An 18,590-nucleotide genomic window follows, 5' to 3' on the forward strand; every position below is an offset into this window, starting at 1 on the left:
AAGAGGAAGAGGAGGAGAGGAGGAGAGGAGGAGGAGGAGGAGAGAGGGAGGAGGAGGTAGAGAAGGAGGAGAGAGGAGAGGAGGAGGAGGAGGAAGAGGAGGAAGGAGGAGGAGGAGGAGGAGGAGGAGGGATATGGTGAGAGCTTTTGTCAGTGTTGGATTTACGGTGCAGGTATACGTCAGTTTACTGGAGGCAGAACGCAGCGTGTAAAAAGAGTAAATTTACAAAACGCTCTGTACAACATCAGTTTCATGCTCAGGCTGGAAACTATATTAACTTGCATCGTCCCTATTAAATAAATGAATAAACTAAATCACTGTGAATATGAAGCTAACACCGGCTAACTGTGCCAGATTATTACTTGGCCGGGACCAGTCACTTCCTGGACTCTCTGCTGATTGCTTGGCCATTTGTCCTGAGTCCAAACACGATCAATCTTCTCTTCTGCCTCTCAGCAAGAAGCAAATAAGCATATTTTCCAAAATGTGAAATCCTTCCTGAACCTCGAGCCGTCACCGAAGCCTGAACCTCATTAGTTGGACGTTCGGCTTCCTTGATGATTTGGATCCGACCTGATTCATGTTTTGCAGATAAAATATCAGACACCTGTTAGATACCACACGTCCTGGAGAAACCGGCCTCTCTCCGTGAACTGTAGTCGTGAACTCGTAACTTCAAAGCAGCAGCAGGATGAAGGTGAACTGAACTCGTGTCGTTCCCAAGTCAACCCATTAAGTTGTTTACCTCCACTCAGCCGGAGCTGCGCCGGAGCAGAGCCGGAGCCGCCGCAGTTAATAGCTAATAGAAAAGAGGTCACATGTGATCGTTGTGAATACGGTGATGCTCTTGTTTATACAGTAGTTTAATGAAGCGTTCAGGGAATATGTTGTTGTACTGTACAATAGGACGGACCGTCCAACGTTCCTTGATTCCTTCACACTCCACAGAAGATTCGCTCCAGTGGTTCAGGGGGTTAAAGAAAGTACATTAAAGTATGTTTCAATTAGATTTACTGCATCAAATCATGTCCTGAGATATTATATTATATTATATTATATTATATGCATTTTATAATAGAAATATTGATTTGTTGATATTTATAGTCTTTATTCAACAGACCGTCCAAAATAACATTTTTGACACTTGTATGTAAATATGTGTCACTGTGTAACCTGTTACTGTAATAAGACACCTGCCTCTATACAACCTCAAGACACCTGAAGAGAGGATTTTACATATCAAAAATAATTAATAAAAAAATATTAAAAATAATCTGAACATGAAATAAATCTGTGGGTGTGGAGATAAAAACAGCTGACTGTACCAGAACCTCATCTCTGCTTCAGACTCAAAGCTACGTTATCCGCTACTAGCATAACACGCCCCAATCTCTGACCGAACCGACAACAGTCAGGTGGCATTGTGGGTAATGTTGGCAAGGAAGAGGAACATGTGGAGTAAAAAAACAAACAAAAAACAAGCCTCTTCTCTGCTGCTCACTCCTTCTTCTTATTAGCGGCACTAATGCTAACGCTGGTTTCTTAGCACTGGAAAGATTCATCTTTGTTGTCCTGCTAGAAGTTTGGAAAACTCCGTCTATGTTTGCTCTGTCCTCAGAAACTCCCTTGTACAGTTATAATATAATATTAACTAATATTATAATATTGAATATTGTAATATTATTTGTTCAGTCTGTCCTGCTGCCGAGTCCGACCCACATTTCACCACTTTGTTTACTGCACGTTGAACCTGGTCATGTGACTAACAAAACTTTGAACTGTTGTTTAGTGGCAGCATCACTGACACCTGAAACATAGAATACAATAATATAATTATAGGATAATATCGTATGTCTGTGGAACGTCTCCCACCTACAGAACAGTGTGTAAAGCTGAACTTCAGCCTCATCCTAACAGAGCTGGATTGAATTGAACTGGACGAACCCACGGTCCACAGCACCGTCTCCAACAAACCACAGAAGCCAAGAAATAAATTCTCAGATACTGATGATAAAAATATCTCGTGCATAATCTCAGTGTATCAAGAGAATGAATCGTTGTCATCATTAACAAACTCATCGGCGCAGAGCGACACATTTTATCTTGAGTTTATTGAGCTTATTTATTATGCTGCTGCGACGATGTTGTTCATATTAAATCAACACAAATGGAATTACAGTCAGTGATTGAAATTAGTTTGAAACTTGTCGCATAAATAAACTTAAACATTCAATGTGATGTCACAGTCTGTATTAGAAGAGGTGTTCAACAGTGAGTCACAGTAGAAAAATCTGATTAATCTGAATCTATAGTTTAAATATATTATTATCGTGACATTTTAATGGAGTTTTCCATCATAGAAAATGTTTTCATTCAGATAATCCACAGTGACTGTCGTAGATCAGCTGACGTGTTTTAACCTCTCAGGGAAGACAATGAGGCTTTGTTAATTCTCATTAACTGATGTTTATCTTATCTGACCTTCACTTTTACATTTGAGTCGTCTCAGCTGATTCTCTTTGTATTAAACCGGGGGGGGGGGGGGGTCCTCGCTCAAGGACACACGGCGTCAAACGTCTCTGACTTTATCTTCCTCGTATCTCGGCTTTGCTTTAATCTGGGAATCAGATGACAGAGGGCGGCCGCTAACCACTTATCTCTCTGCTGTACTCTGTGTGTCCGAGTGTGTGTGTGTGTACATATATGTGTGTGTGTGTGTGTGTGTGTGTACATATGTGTGTGTGTGTGTGTGTGTGTGTGTGTGTGTACTTGTCTTTATGTGCATGTGTGTTTCTGGGTAGAAGCTCTGCGGGGGGTGACCATGGTGGAGCTGGTGAAGAAAGAAGGCAGCACGCTCGGCCTCACCATCTCAGGAGGGACCGACAAGGACGGGAAACCACGGGTGTCCAACCTGCGGCCCGGAGGACTGGCAGCCAGGTGGGTGAGACGCAGGCGCCACCAGAGAAGAAGAAGAGGGAGGAGAAACACATCCAGAACTTTCCTGATTTTCACTCACCTTCACGGAAGCTTCTACACGCTCTCATCTCTTCTTTGCGCAGGAGCGACCAGCTGAACGTCGGCGACTACATCAAGTCTGTGAACGGCATCAATCTGACCAAACTGCGGCACGAAGAGATCATCAGCTTACTGAAGAACGTGGGCGAGAGAGTTCTGCTGGAGGTGGAGTACGAGCTGCCCCCCACAGGTACGTGTTATAGGTGCAGGATTTTAGGGTTACAAAGTTATATATTCATATATATATATATAATTACACACACACACACACGTTTCTTATGCTGTTGAGTCGTGTTCTTGCATTATCCTAAATGTTTCCATCAATTCTCAAACCAGAGAAATCTGAGATTTTAATCATGGTAACGTTTCATTGGTCGCCTGTCAATGACATCATCTCCTCTATGATCATGTGTCAGTGTGTTTGTCTGACAGAAGCTCAAAATCGACTTTTATTGAATTTTAAGTCTCATTTTTAAGATTCACTTTTTACACCTTGGTGGTTTTCAGCTCTGTATTTGAACCAGAAGAAGGATTTTAGTCGTCGGACGTCTGGATCTGAAATTTTCAGAGAAACAAGATGAGGAAACGTTCGACAGCTCAGCTCCAACACGTCCTGTATCCGCCAAACCCTGAAAGACAAACACAGATTTTTAACATGAAACTTCTTTATTCAGTGTTTCTCCTGGTTTTAATCTCCTGGTGTGTTTGTTGTGGAGAGGAGGAAACCTCTGAGGATCATTCAGCTGCTGGTAAAAACCTGCTGAACGTCTGGTTCATGAGCGATCAGAGAAACAGTCAGAACAAAGGTTAGCATCAACCTCAGCTGCAGCTCTTCCCTGAGTCTCTGTCCTCCGTACAGCGTCATCAGACTCTGACTTTAAATGAAATATGTAGAATAAAGTGATTTTGAGGAAATATCACAATTTTAAGCTTAAATTTGGTTTTTATTTTCTGAGGGACAATGAATGTCACACATGGTTAGTTCACGGACCGTCGGCTGAAAACCCGACGATTCTTTCTGTTTTTGATCGTCTGATGATAAATGGTGTATTTTCATGTATTTTGTTTTCTTTTTAAAGGAAACGTCTTTTTTGCGCCTGTCCGTGTGATTTGGTTTTCAGGTGATTAAATGTGAAACTGTTTGTTTGTTGTGGAGACGAAGAGATCTCTGTGGATAATTCAGCTGCTGGTAAAAAAAAAACCTCCTGAAGCACTCACACTGAAGGAATCTAAACCAATGGTGGTGAAGAACTCCCATGATCCCACGCTATTTGACACTGTTTATGTTAGTGTTTTGATTGAGAGACCCCAAGAGGCAGAAGTTACACACTGTTTGTTTAAGGACGGAGAAAGATGGTGATTACAGTTAGTTATTAATTGCAGGTCTGAGACAGAACTCGTGTCCTCTGTCTGTCCACCTCCACACTCCATCATCTGACCCTCGCCACTGGATGTCTAACCAGGAGCAGACTGTTGGTGCAGCCGGGATCCTGGCACACGGGGCTGCTGGGAGAAAAAAAAAAAAAAAAGACAGCGTTGTCATACGCGAGGCGATGGCGTCCTGTCACTCTGTAACAACTCTTCCTTCTCCCCTGGGATCAGGAGGATAAACCAGCTGTCACCGTGATAACGTCCCAGATATTCTCTGTCATACTAACTGTAATAAATCCTCTCTCTCTCTCCTCACAGCACCAGACAGCACCTCAGGGGTCATATCAAAGACAATCGACATCTGTTTGCACAAAGAGGGGAACAGCTTTGGTTTCGTCATGAGAGGTAACCTTCAGAAAAACTAACTGTGTTTGGTGGAGTGTATGAAACCTTGTTACTGACACTAAATCAGACATTGCATCGTTTCTTTGAATCCTGACTGAAAAAACGAAGCTGGAAAAGCAAAAGAAAAAGGAATCTAGTCAACATCCATGTTCGGGTGTTGTTGGTCGTCTTCTAGATTTGAACTGAACGAAATCTGATCAGATGTTTCTTAAAGGTTTTTCTTAAAGAGGAGTTTCCAGAACAAAATTTTAACTAAAATTTAAAGGAAATAATCTGAAGTATGTTTTTTTTTGGAAGATGTGAAGGTTTCTCATCGTGTGTGATGCTGCTCTTCTTCCAGGTGGCACACAGGAGGACTGGCACAGGTCGCGCCCCCTAGTGGTCACCTACGTCAGGCCAGGAGGTCCTGCAGACAGGTAGCTCTGACATGCAAACATACACTCACAGATACTGCACGGACACTAACACACTGTATGTTAGGAGCACTCAGAATATCATCACCCATTCTCATAAACTTGAGAAAAGAAAGAAAAAATAGACAAAAGATATTCGTAGGCCGACTAGTTGCCTATATTTCAAAGTTGTGCGGTTGAAAATTGTTTGCCCTTCCGCTCTCATGAACACCTGTTACACCTATAAATCACCTCAGCCTATCAGGTATCAGCTCATAATATTTATCCTGATAATAACAACAAAAAACAACCTGCAAACACATGAAATTCTTGGTCTGGCTTCAGGACGGAGTCCCTGTTTCCCTAATCTGGGCAAGGTGACGCAGTTCCAAAGATGGCCGACCATCCATAGGGATTATTTTAGGGTGAAAAGGCCAACGTCCTCCAAAAAAAGGTGAATTGTTGGCAGAATAAAACCCGGATGAACTCGGCCCGCCGTCCAGTTTAAACTAACTCAGTCTCAGTCTGGGAGATCTGTGTGTGTCTTCATGCTCATAAACCCAGAGGATGCTGGTGTGTCGTTCCCTGTGACCGTCACTGGTGTGGTGACAGTTGTGTGTTACTCACAGCTGCAGCGACATGAATCACCTCGTATCCCTTTAATGTTGTCATCGTGTGTCTGTCTCAGCCTTCATGTTTCAGTAATAATCCATGATATTTTCATATAAATGTCAGCGGTGATTGAACCTTCTGTACGTCCCTCAACGTGAGTTCACTCTGTTTGAAATCCTCCTGGATGAAAAACCCAACTGCAGAGGAAACAGAGTCTTTTACATTTACAGTCTGTCAAAGGAGAGTAGAAGAAGAGGAAAAAGAGCAGCGTCCACACAAACTCAGACCTCATTTAAGGATCTGTAGCAGCTCGTAGGGTTCTCCTCTCAGTAAAACCAGACCAGTGTCAGCTCCACGGTTGGACTGGGAAAGAAATTCAGCCTTGGATTGATCCATTGGGATTGGGTGCAGGAATGACACTAACGGAGCCAGTAATGACACTGATGGAGCTGGTAAAAACGCAGCCCCTTTTTTTTTTTTTTTTTTTTTTTTTTTTTTATTAGATGAAAACGTGGTTTCTTCTTCAGGGGGGGAAATTCTGGAAGGTCACTTTCCCCTGAACGCTGCCTACTGCACACACCATTGGGCGGAGCCGGTGTGTGTTTATAAACGTGGGAAGGACCAACAGTTTAACAGGAAGGACTCACATGTACTAACATGCACACGCTACCAGACCAGATACCAAAACAAAGACCAGTGAAACACATTACACACATTACATCACACACAGAGGGGGTGTGGCTTCGTTCTCTACTCAGGAAGCCATTACTCGGCTGTATCTTTCCATGGAAAATAGTTGTTTGCTAATGTATTATTGTTTAAAATTAACATTTATCAATTAACGTACTTTCACAGTATTAATATAGATTCTACACCTGCTTTATAATCAAGCAACACCTGGACATCTACCTTTAGACTATATGGGACCTTGAAGTTTTATGTTTACGCAGCAGACATTTGTATTTTTTTAAAGCCGGTGTCAAAATACTTGATGAGTTTCTCCTGAGTGTGAAATTCTTAGAAGCACTCGAGAAGAGGAAGACGCTTTCTCATCTAACTTTGACTGAACTTGTACAAAGGATAGTTTTATAGTGAGGTGTTAGTGCTCATCACCAAACATGAAACAAATTAAACGAAAAAATCCAACTCTAAACCACCTGAATACCTACGATAGATTTTGGAGTGAAGTGTGAAACATTGCTGTATCTTTTGGAGAGAGCACTGTTCACTCCTTCAGTAGAATTGGAGATTAGTAAATTTAACTGGAGGCTTGTGGTAAAATAATAAATAATGAAAAAATACTCAAGGTGGTTGTTCCTTTAGCCATCACTCATCACAAAAATCTCTCTGCTTTAAAGTTTCACTTTCAGCTGCTGCTCAACAGACAGGAAGAGATTACAAAAATAAAGTGTAGCCCTCCTCTCTGATCACTTACAGCTTCAATCAGCTGATGTTACACTTTATAAATCTGAGATGCTATTTTTAATCTCGTAGCAACTATCTTTGACACCATTTTCAGGCTGTTTCAATTTCACTATGTTTTATCCAAAATTCATTGCAGATCTTCAGAAACCTTATTGTCTGGCACACATGTATATTAACCTACAGATATATTAGTAGACAGGAAATGAGCATGCACACAAAGCAGGTTTTTATTTAAACGTTCACAGATTGACAGAGTGGGACAAGACCAAGATTAAATTCTATCTCACTATTGAGTTATTTTGCCCTGAGGCTCATCTAACACCATCCTAAAGAAAATCATCCTGAGAATGTGGGTCAGTCAAGGGGAAGCGAATGAGATATTCATGCTGTTTTATATCCCATTCATATGCCAATTGGAGAACACTTAATCCACAGCAGCATACAGTCCCAGGAGTGCCTACATTTTTAGCTTTACCCAGTGGGAATTAAATTTTAAGCAAGAGAGTCTTGGTGTTTTTTTTGTTTTTTTTGCAGGACAACAATGAAACTGCTTCTACTGCATCGTTATTTAAGCAGAGAGAGAGAGAGAGAGAGAGGCCTTAAAGCAGGCGAAATGTCAGTGACGTCCTTTATTTAAACCAACAACAAAAGTTAGAGTTTTATCTTTAACATGAAAGTCCATGTAAAACACAGTTTACTCCACCACAACTCTTAGAACAGCAGCTGTAGGCTGTGTACCTTTAATATACATATATATTTCTATTTAATCTTTTTCTTATTTATTTGGAAACATCAATTCTAATGCTGGTCTCTCAAAATTTTAGTACGGTGGTCACCAACCTGTGGGCTGTTTGCAAGACAGTACAACTTTGGTGAAAAAAATAAAAAAATACAAATAATGTTTTAAATGTTTCAAAAGAAAATCATCTTTAAAAACATTATAAATGTGTTTAAAAACTCTTTTCACTGTTTTTGTTTTTCTTGTATTAAAGTTTCTGTAAACGATCGTCACTGCCACTAGATGTCACACTTTAGACCACCAGCATCTCAGACCTAAACAAACACTTCGTCAGCCACAGCCTCCCCCCTCCCTCCCTTCATGTTCTCAGTCAGCAAGATGTTAGAAAACTCAGCAAAAGCGTCATTAAACACACAACCAGAAGCACGAGTGAATAAAGTTACCCTGCGTGTATGAGAGCCAACAAAAACAATCTAACCACTTCCCGAGCTAGCATAGCTGTGATATGCTCCACAGCTATGCTGACAGTTAGCCAGCTAGCGATAACAACATTTGCAACATTTATGTAATATCAGTAACAGCAAGTTAGCTAACATTAGCATGTCTACTTTAGCCACCACTAATGAAAACAGACATGTAACTTTATGAACCATCAAGTTCCTGACACATGGAGGAGAAGAAAAAACAGTTCTGAGTCCAGCTGGACCCTTTAGCAGCTCGTAGGGTTCTCCTCTCGGTAAACCAGACCAGTATCAGCTCCACGGTCGGACCAGGAAAGAAATTCAGACTTCGACTGATCCACTGGGACCGGCTGCACCAGTGACACTGATGGAGCTGGTAAAAACATTTCCCTTTTTAATCTAAAGTATCTTCTTCAGTGGAGGAAGTTCTTGAAGAGTCAACACTTTAATGCTGTGTCATCTCACCTGTGGGCGGAGCCTGTTCCCACATACATGCACTAGCCCACACTACCAGACCGGCTACCAAAACAAAGACTAGAGAAACTCAGATGACGTCACACACAGAGGGGGTGTGGCTGTGTTCTCTGCTCAGGATGCCATTACTCCACTATATCTTCACATAGAAAACAGTTGTTTGCTGCTTTATTATTGTTTAAAATCTCATTTACAGAACCTTCAAGACCTATCACTGTGATAGGCCAATGATAGGAACTTTTATGTTGTCGCCGGCCGAAGAACATCGTATATTTGTTTGCTGTCTCAGTCTGATTGCGCGTTAAAAGATTACATCTATGGGAAAACGGGAAGAGTTTAAAGGACAGAGTCGAGAGACAGATGGTGAATTTACAAATGTCAAACAAAAAAAGAAAAATTGAGCTTGTTTTGAGGCAGTTTTGTTTGAATCATATTTTTATTTGACTCCTGTGAAGCTTCATTCTTCACTTGCTTCTCTCCTATAACCTAATTCCTGCTGTAATGAAGCCTTCTGGTCTCAGCTTAGCTTGCATCATGTTGTTAAAAAGCTTCAGGGCTATTAGCGTCATACTTTACAACTTCTGGCTTGTGTGATGACAGCTCTGCATTACTCATACTCTCTGGCATCGTGCATAAAGCATCTATCAGCTCTGGAACGCACCACTCTGCCTGCAACGTTCAAAATGCTGCATTTCCACTTTTTCGAGGGGCATAAATAATTGCCTGAAATGTAGCACTGAGTGCCTCTGAAACATCAAGTGTTCAGACTGTGAATGTGTTTTTGTCAAGCAAAGGAAAATGAGCCTGATTTAAATTAAACTCGATCGCATGATGTAAAGTTCTGGCTCAATATTTTGAATGTGGGGAAGCAGAGCAGCATCGCCTGTCACCTTTAGTGATGTCTCCACTGTGTTTGTTCCTTTTGAACCAAAGGAGGAATGATAGAAGTGTCAGACAGAGGAGGAGGAGTTCAGAGAGGAAGCAGAAGGTGAAAGAGAAATACAGTTCTCTTTTTTGCTTTACATTCAGACCGAAAAAAGGCGACAGGAAGTCAGTCATTTTCTATCGCTATATCCCAGTTCTGGGGCCGCAGCCTTCGGAGAACGCCGTCTAAGAAGGTGCGGCCCTTCGTAGCCGTCGTAGACCGGGGAGGACGAACTGAAATGAGACGGTCTGGTCCACGAGGGAATATTGCTTTGCGTCACCAGCTGTTCCCACCATTACTGGCTCCTGTCGCCTAGCAACCATGACAGCACGTAATTTTTTTTTTTTTTCACAAAAACTTGAGGTTTTAAAGTTCTGTCACTGTTTGCTTTCATTATCGCCACGCAATGACTCTTGGGATAGTTTGGGCCACACAGGATTAAACCTGTTGGCGCCTCTGAAGGATTCGGCCCCTGAAGTTGAAGTCTTTAAGTTAATGAGCTATCACTATGTTATGTGGTTGTTTGAGGCACTGATCTATAGTCAGTGTGTTTATTTACCTGCAGTAGATTCAGTTTGAGAAGCAGCAGCAGCACCGGTACAGAACACAGGTTTTGAGACACTTTTGTTCACTTTATTTTGAAAATTTTCCCAGCTGTATCTGCTGTCAAACAGCCCTTTACTTTGAAACTAAATTTTTTTCAACCGTATTCCTACACACAAGTGCACCTACGCTTAATCCTGTCTGACTCAAACAGCCGATCTGCGGAGTGATACAGTATTTCAGCGGTTCACAAGCTGTAGTTGAAGCCTGTTATATAATTTGTGAAAACAGGAGGGAATTAGAACATAATTACCTTTACAGGCCTTTTCTTACAGTTTGCAAAACCAAGCTTCTACATCCTCTAGCTCTACGTCAGAGTGCACACAAACTTCAGCTTTAGTTTGGCTGTGTTTCTAATTTCTCCTCTGTAATCACTGTATATGACATCATCACTGTGTGTGTGTGTGTGTGTGTGTGCGTGTGTGTGTGTGTGTGTATGTGCGTGTGTGTGTGTGTGTTCCCAGGGAGGGCACGCTGCGTCCCGGTGATCGTCTCCTCAGTGTGGACGGCGTGCCGCTGCACAACGCCAACCACAGCGACGCCCTCATTGTGTTAGCACAGTGCGGCCAGGAAGCCCTGTTCCAGATCGAGTACGACGTCACCATCATGGGTGAGACATCACAAACGCACACACACACACACACACACACACACACACCAGACTCAGACATGGATAAAACCTCGGAGCGAAAGTTTCCAGACTTTTCTAAAATGCCAGTGAAATTAAAAAATGGATTGTGTTGTTGATGTGTTGACATTTTCTGCCACCTCAGGCTGAGCTGCTCAATTTAACCCACAATGCATTGCAAAAAAAAGAAAAAAATCTCTGGTCATCACACCAGCTGGTTTATTCTTTCAAAGGCGTTTTTCCCTCGAGCTCGTCTGCCAGGCTCCGTTAAATGATGACAATTAAAATGCTGTCGTCCAATCAGACACGGTCGCCAACGCCTCCGGTCCGCTGTTGGTGGAGATCGCGAAGTCGCCGGGGGCAACCCTGGGCATCACGCTGACGTCGGCCAATCATCGGAACAAGCAGGTTATCGTCATCGACCGGGTGAAACCTGGCAGCGTGGTGGACAGGTACACACACACACACACACACACACACACACAAACACACACACACGCACACACACACACACACACACACACTTTGACCTTGATTTTATGGTACAGTTTTGTCGCCCTGAGTTTTGCCTCTCAGGCGACATGAGGCCTGAACTAAACCTCTGATTGGTGGAACCTGTTGATCCCTGAGAAGAAGAAGACAATATGAAATATAATATTCTCCTAAAACTGCATCGCAATTATTACTGAACAATGATAAGACAGTAAAGACATGTACAATAGATATAATACAATGAAACTAAATGGGGATTATTAATACAGCGTACATAATATTATACATGGATGGTTTCAGACCATAATTATGGAAGCACAATAATCGAGTTAATGATAATGAGTTGTTGGTGGATATCTGACTTAACTGTGTAACCTGCCACTTCTCAAACCAAACCTAAGTTGTCTGTTTACAGATGTGCAGTGATTGTATATTTAATATTCATGCAAACCATATGTCCTGTGTCTAACACACACACACACACACACACACACACACACACACACATCCAGCCCTGTAACTAACCCAGACAGTAGGAGACAGGATTTCCTCAGTCTGGCTCTGAAATATACATGAAGGACTTGAACATTGTGTCGGGGCTGAAATAACAGTCCACAGAGCAGGTCGAGCGTGGAGCTGCTCGCTCTGTCACTGACCGTCCCCACGTGGCGGGATATTTATTTTTTAACGTTAGAACCGCAGACTGAGGAGCAGTGGCGCCGGGCTCTCCAGCTCTTAGCGAGTCGAGCTAACACAAACGAGCTAGCTCCTGAACCAGCTGATTTGACCTTATTCTCAATGTTTTACCAGATGTGGAGCGTTGCATGCTGGGGATCACCTGCTGTCCATAGACGGGACGTCGACAGAGCACTGCACAGTCCTGGAGGCAACGCAGCTGCTAGCGAGCACAACAGAACTGGTCAAACTGGAAATGCTCCCCTCCCATCAAACAAGGCTGACTGGGAAACAGCACGACACAGGTGGGTATCCTTAAATTCACGGAGCACGACATGTTTTAAAAACTCTCTGCTATGATTCATATTTAGTTTAACATGGTTTCATCTCCTCTTACTTCCTGATTGAGAAATCAGGATGAGGCCTGGAGCCCCGCCCACCACCTGCTGGCTCCAGGTGGACAGGTGAAAGAGCAGAGAGCATCAAGATGGTGAGAGGAGGAAACATCAGAGAGACTCAGCCACATGTTTGAGCCTCAGTCAGACCCAGACTCAGAGGAGGAGTCTGAGACCAGAACCAGAGACTAGCAGACGGGTCAGAACCGTTAGCGTAGTTAGCATCTTTTCAGAACTGGTAGTGTAGTTAGCATAGTTTCAGAGCAGTAAGCATAGTTAGCATCCTTTCAGAATGGTTATTGTTATTAGCATCTTTTCAGAACGGTTAGCGTAGTTAGCGGCCTTTATTTGTTTATATTGTTTGTTAGCTTGTAACTGGCAGTGGCTGACACAGTGTTAGCTGTTGTGCCAATGCAAACTCTTTCTCTGTACTGACAAGGTTTTAGGTTTATTTAGCCCCGCCCCCCGTCCCCACGAGTTAACAGGATTGGTTCCTTAGGTTGATTTTCATCAGAGGAAGCCTTTAAGACAAGTTTCCCGTGGAAACTCACACACCAACTTCTCAGAATCATAAATTCACATCTGAACTCACAGTCGCCACAAATAGCAGCTTTTTAAATGTTTTAACATCAGTGAATGCTCCATTAAAACAAGAACATTCATATTAAATGCAGTTAAAATCATTAGCTTGCATGCAAATTAATGGGGTTTCTGAGCAGCCTTACTTAACTTGAAAATCCCATTGTACAGCACCTGATCTCTGGATGAAGGCTTTGTGTTACACTTTCCACTCGCAGTCTTAATGCTCTCACCGGCTCTTCAGGCTTCTCTCATCATGAACCCTGAGTGTAAACTGAATCCAGCTTCTGTGTTTTTGTTCAAATCAAACTGATGATGTTTTTGCTTTGATGTGAAGGAGTGTTAAATTCACAGCAGTGAAGACGTGGTGTTAAACGTTACTTCACATTTACTGATCCTGATTTTCAAACTAAAACATCACAGCTGTCAAAGCAAACCTGCTGCAGCTAACATCGAACGTTAAAGTGAGGCGTCGTTATTAATGAGAAGAACACATTACTGTATGTCGGTGTTTTACAGCGTGTGGTGTCTGTTGTCGCTGCGTTGTCAGACAGATGGTGTGTGTTCAGTCGTGTGGCCAAATTCAAATTCAGGTTGTTGTTTTCACTTTGGCGACTTGTGTTGTACGTCCACAGCAGCTGTTCACGCTGTTGGATCACGTCGTGTCAGATAAGCGATGACACAGCTCTGTAGTGATGTTTGCTTCCTGTTCAGGCGCACAGACCCGGGGACCTCAGTCTGAGCGGGTCCAGATCTTACTCAGTGGTGGAGAGTCTCGGTTCTGTGTGTTCCTGAGTGGGTGTGAGAACGCTGATGAGTTCTCGTCTCATGGTGCAAATTACTGTTTTGAATTCGATCCACAGACATTAAATCAGATTCAGTTTTATTGTCGGTGCAGCAGATGAAAATGAGATGTTTAATTATCTCTGTGAACGAGTCTGAAGCTCATCAACAGAACAGAATTAGTTTCTGTGACTTTACATTTATTGTTAGAACATTATTATTGTCATTATTATTATAATGATCTGTTCCGGTAAACCACGTCTTGGATCAGGTCTATAGGTTCTAACGGTTTCCCTCGGGTCTGATTTAGACTGTTTGGACCCATGAGGACCTGAGCTGTTGAGTTACACAGCTGAGGGAGGAAGAAGAGGTTTCCTGTTGTTCTTATTCCTCCGCCCGGCGACGGTCGGAGCGGCAGCCATTTTGTTTTCCGGTCGTCCTTCTCTCCTCTTTCTCGTGGACACGATATCTCAGTGGCACCTTAATGGAACTTACATTTACATTTACTAGGACTCAAGGATGAACCGATTAGATTTTGGTGGCTAAAGGGCAAAGGTCAAGGTCACGGTGACCTCACAAAACATGATTTTGGCCTCGTGAACGCAACATCTCCGTAAACACCTTGAGGGAATCCCTTCAAATTTGGCACGAATCTTCACTTGGATTCAATCATGACAAGTTTTCACACAAATGTTTAATATTTTATACGACTGTGGAGAAACAGAGATGTAACCTGAAACAAGTCTGAGTGGAGGCGACCGTAATTCTAGTCTTCTTTTTTTTCTGGTGGGTGAGAAAAATGTGTTTGTGTTTTTTGTTATTGTTGCGTCTTCCTCTGACCTGATTAGAGACGGGAGAGAAGAAGAGAAGGACGGGGTTTAAAGAAGAGGCTGAAAGACGGAGAGTAAAAAGGAGAAACTCTAGACTTTAATTAGACTGAAATCCTCCTCTCCAGGCGACTTCCTACAGAATCTGTGAGCGGTGGGAGTTTTCAGCTCAGCGGGAAAAGGACAGGAGGAGAGGGAGACTGAAAAGAGGAGTGATGGATGAATGAGGAGTGGAGTGGCAGGGAGTGTAAAGGCAGGATGCTATTTAATTAGAGTCATTACACCTCTCTTACAGCTGTCAGACGCTGCTTACAGACGCTCCTCTTCCTCTCCTCTTCCTCTCCATCACCCCTCATCTCGTCTCCCTTTATTTCCTTTTTATTCTGTTCTCTTCTTCTCTCTTTTTTCTCTCCAACCCATCCATTCTGTTCTATTTTAGTTTGATGTGGCATTTTATGAAAGTCCTTGAAGTCACACATGTAAACACACACACACACACACACACACACACACACACACACACACACTGGAAAGGTCGCCATCTCATCTCATATCTCCTTCATTTGTCTCCACGAAGACAAATTCATTCCTTCCTTCTTCTAATCATGACTGTCTGGCCGCCTGTGTGTGTGTGTGTGTGTGTGTGTGTGTGTGTGTGTGTGTGTCTGTGTGTGTGTGTGTGTGTGTGTGTGTGTGTGTGTTAGGAAGTGAACACAGCTCATTAGGATACTGATGGCCTTGCAGCAGACCTTGCGGCCAGCTTGCCACTGCTTTATTAATAGACACTCTGATTAAAGGTTTTGCTGTGTCTGTGTGTGTGTCTGTGTGTGTGTCTGTGTGTGTGTGTGTGTGTGAGAGACTTTGATTTTGCTTCAGTGAGTGTTACAGATCACAGTCTGGATGTGAAGTGAGCACAGGTGAGTGTGTGTGATTTATCTGTTTTCCTGTCAGCTGATCCGTCTCTCTCTCTCTCTCTCTCTCTCTCTCTCTCTCTCTCTCTCTCTCTCTCTTCGCTGGACTTTATTTTAACTTGTGAGGATTAGGCGGGAAAGTGTTTTCACACGTCTCAGCTCTGACTCTGAGGCCGCTCCTCAGACCTCCCGCTGGCAGATCGCTGCAGATAAGACGAGTCTCGTGTCGAGGAAACAAAAGCTTTGCTGGGGAGATGCAGCAGCGCAGGGCAGCTTAGGATCAGCCTCAGAGCAGAGATGTGTGTGTGTGTGGGTGTGTGTGTGTGTGTGTGTGTGTGTGTGTGTGTGTGTGTGTGTGTGTGTGTGTGTGTGTGTGTGTGTGTGTGGGTGTGTGTGTGGGTGTGGGTGGGTGGAGTTACACACTGACTTCAGCTTTGACTGCTCACACTCTCAGCGGGAGTTTCCTCAGATCAGGTTCCTCCCCAACATCTGAGGACATGTGGCTTTAACCAGCGACACAGTCGACCAGCTTCTGTTTTCAGTCAGGCGGCAGGTCGTGGTGCGTCTAATTAACCAACAGATGAACCAGTTAATACCAGATGAACCAAGATTAAGATTTTCCTTTAAGTCTGAGTTAAGACTTCCTTAAAATCAAAACTCAAGTTAAGATTTTCCTTAAGATAAAAACAGTTGCACAAAAGTATTTAAGGTTTTTCTCTTCATCTTAGTCTTTTACTGTCCTGTTCATGTTTCATACCTTCACAGTATGGGGGCCAAGAATAATAAGTGTCTGTAGTGAATCTTGAACTACAGATCTATGTAGAAAGTATAAACAGCCTCTCTGACATTAACACATGGAGGATTAATCCTTCATTAATGTGTCGGAGCAGGGAGAGAGTATTCTTTAGGTTTTCATCACTGGATTTTGGAGAAAAACATCTACTATCACACAAAATCATGTCCTGTTTAACCTGAGAACATAACAGCCATAATGATTTAAATATATTTTATTGAAAGTGAAAAAGGCAAGAACATTCTGTAACTGCTGGGATTTATTATACAACCGGATCCAGATCAGATCCAGGTCTCAGTCCAGTCTGTCTGCTGCCAGAACCTCAGTCAGTGACTCTGTCACTGTTTCCAGATCCCCCATGACCCTTCAGAGACCAGCGGGTGCCTGTCTCTGGGGGAACCTGGGCAGATGTGGCGGGAACACAGACAGTTGTGGTGACAGTGTCGAGGTCCCCCTTGAACTCTGTCACCACTGTCCCATAACAAATACACACAGACAGAGCATGTACAGTTTCACAGTTTCAAGATCCCCTAAAACCTCCATGTTCCTTCATCTGACGCACAGATCTAATATCTGTGGATCTACAATCCACTTCAATAGATACGGTCAGATTGGACCTGAACAGCCTCAATGTACAAACATTCACAGCACCTGAACAAGAGTATAAAATATTAAAATATTTTCATTTAGTGTATTTTGGTTTTGCAACATGACCAAATGTTTGGTGATAAATGAAGAAAATTAACGGATCCCAAGAAGAATGTGGAGACGCCCTTAACGACGAGGAACTAGTTTTACGCTCATGAATTTATCCAATTATGAGAGGGTTAAGGTCACAAGTAACAAAATGTGTGTGTGTGTGTGTGTGTGTGTTCCAGTGAAGGTTCAGAAGTCGGACCACCCCCACGCCTGGGACCCCTGTGTGAACTACTGTCACCCTCCAAACTCCACCCTCTGCAACACAAGCTCCACCCTCAACAAGTCGTGGACCGCCTCCAACAACAACACCATCAACAGCCTCGACTACTGCAAGTGTAAGCACACACACACACACACACACACACACACACACACACACACACACACACACACACACACAGGTGCAGTCGTCACCTGATGTGAAAAGACATTTAAAAACAAACTTCTGGCACTGACGCATTGCACTATGGGAAAAAATGGATGCCATCTTTCTCTTCTCTGTGTCTTTTCTGCAGCTCTGGTCTCTGCCAGCTTCTCTCCCGGCTCCACGACCACATCGGGCCCCAGCAGCCAGAGCTCCAGCACCTTGCCCCGGCCTACAGTTCCCATGAGTCCACGCAACTCGCTGCTGAAACGACGGCAGAGGAAGAAAGAGCACAAAAGCTCCTGTAAGGTCCTCGTGTTTTTATTGTGAAAGGAAGTGAATAATCAAAGGATCAAATCTCAACTGTGTGTGTGTGTGTGTGTGTGTGTGTGTGTGTGTGTGTGTTCAGTGTCGCTGGCGTCCAGTTCGGTGGGTCCGGGCGGTCAGGTGGTTCACGTGGAGACCAGCGAGGTCATCTTAACGGGCGACCCGCTCAACGGCTTCGGCGTCCAGCTGCAGGGAGGAATATTCGCCACTGAAACTCTGTCTGCACCTCCTCTCATCAGATTCATCGAGCCAGACAGCTCTGCAGAGAGGTCAGCACACACACACACACACACACACACACACACACACACAACATGAAACGTGTTCATGTTGTTTCCAGTGTCTTTTCTTTGGCGTACAGCTTTAAGAACATGATGAATATATAATATATATAATCACAGATCTGTGTGCACAGGTGTAGCTTCAGGTACATTAATATTACCCACAGAAACAGGCAGGTCACTGCTCTCTGAAGGGAAAGGTGAGACCGTTGTTCATTATATGACGATTTAAGGTCTGAATGATTATTAGAAACTTGAAACCTGTGTTTCAGACTTGTTCAAACTTTTGTGTGGCTGATTTTATGTTGTAGAACACAAGATAAGATATAAGATATAAACATAATTATTTTGACTCTACAGCAGCAGAAACGTCCTCAGTGGCAGCTTTTTTATTCAAGATCAAACCCACGTACA

The 18,590-nt window shown here is 43.2% G+C and overlaps 1 protein-coding gene across 1 annotated transcript in view; it reads left to right on the forward strand.

The window, feature by feature from the left end:
* The window catches only part of grip2 (glutamate receptor interacting protein 2), a 65,074-nt gene that overhangs the window by 25,326 nt on the left and 21,158 nt on the right, over positions 1-18,590 (forward strand). The window contains exons 3-12 of the mRNA XM_022758716.1: positions 2,802-2,937; positions 3,060-3,205; positions 4,705-4,791; positions 5,132-5,207; positions 10,887-11,032; positions 11,355-11,502; positions 12,353-12,522; positions 17,384-17,539; positions 17,720-17,872; positions 17,978-18,164. Coding sequence (XP_022614437.1) covers positions 2,802-2,937; positions 3,060-3,205; positions 4,705-4,791; positions 5,132-5,207; positions 10,887-11,032; positions 11,355-11,502; positions 12,353-12,522; positions 17,384-17,539; positions 17,720-17,872; positions 17,978-18,164 — 1,405 coding nt within the window. The remainder of the gene's footprint in view (positions 1-2,801; positions 2,938-3,059; positions 3,206-4,704; positions 4,792-5,131; positions 5,208-10,886; positions 11,033-11,354; positions 11,503-12,352; positions 12,523-17,383; positions 17,540-17,719; positions 17,873-17,977; positions 18,165-18,590) is intronic.

Source organism: Seriola dumerili, unplaced genomic scaffold (genome assembly GCF_002260705.1).
Source record: "Seriola dumerili isolate Sdu_G_001 unplaced genomic scaffold, Sdu_1.0 BDQW01000306.1, whole genome shotgun sequence".
NCBI classification, from domain to species: Eukaryota; Metazoa; Chordata; class Actinopteri; order Carangiformes; family Carangidae; genus Seriola; species Seriola dumerili.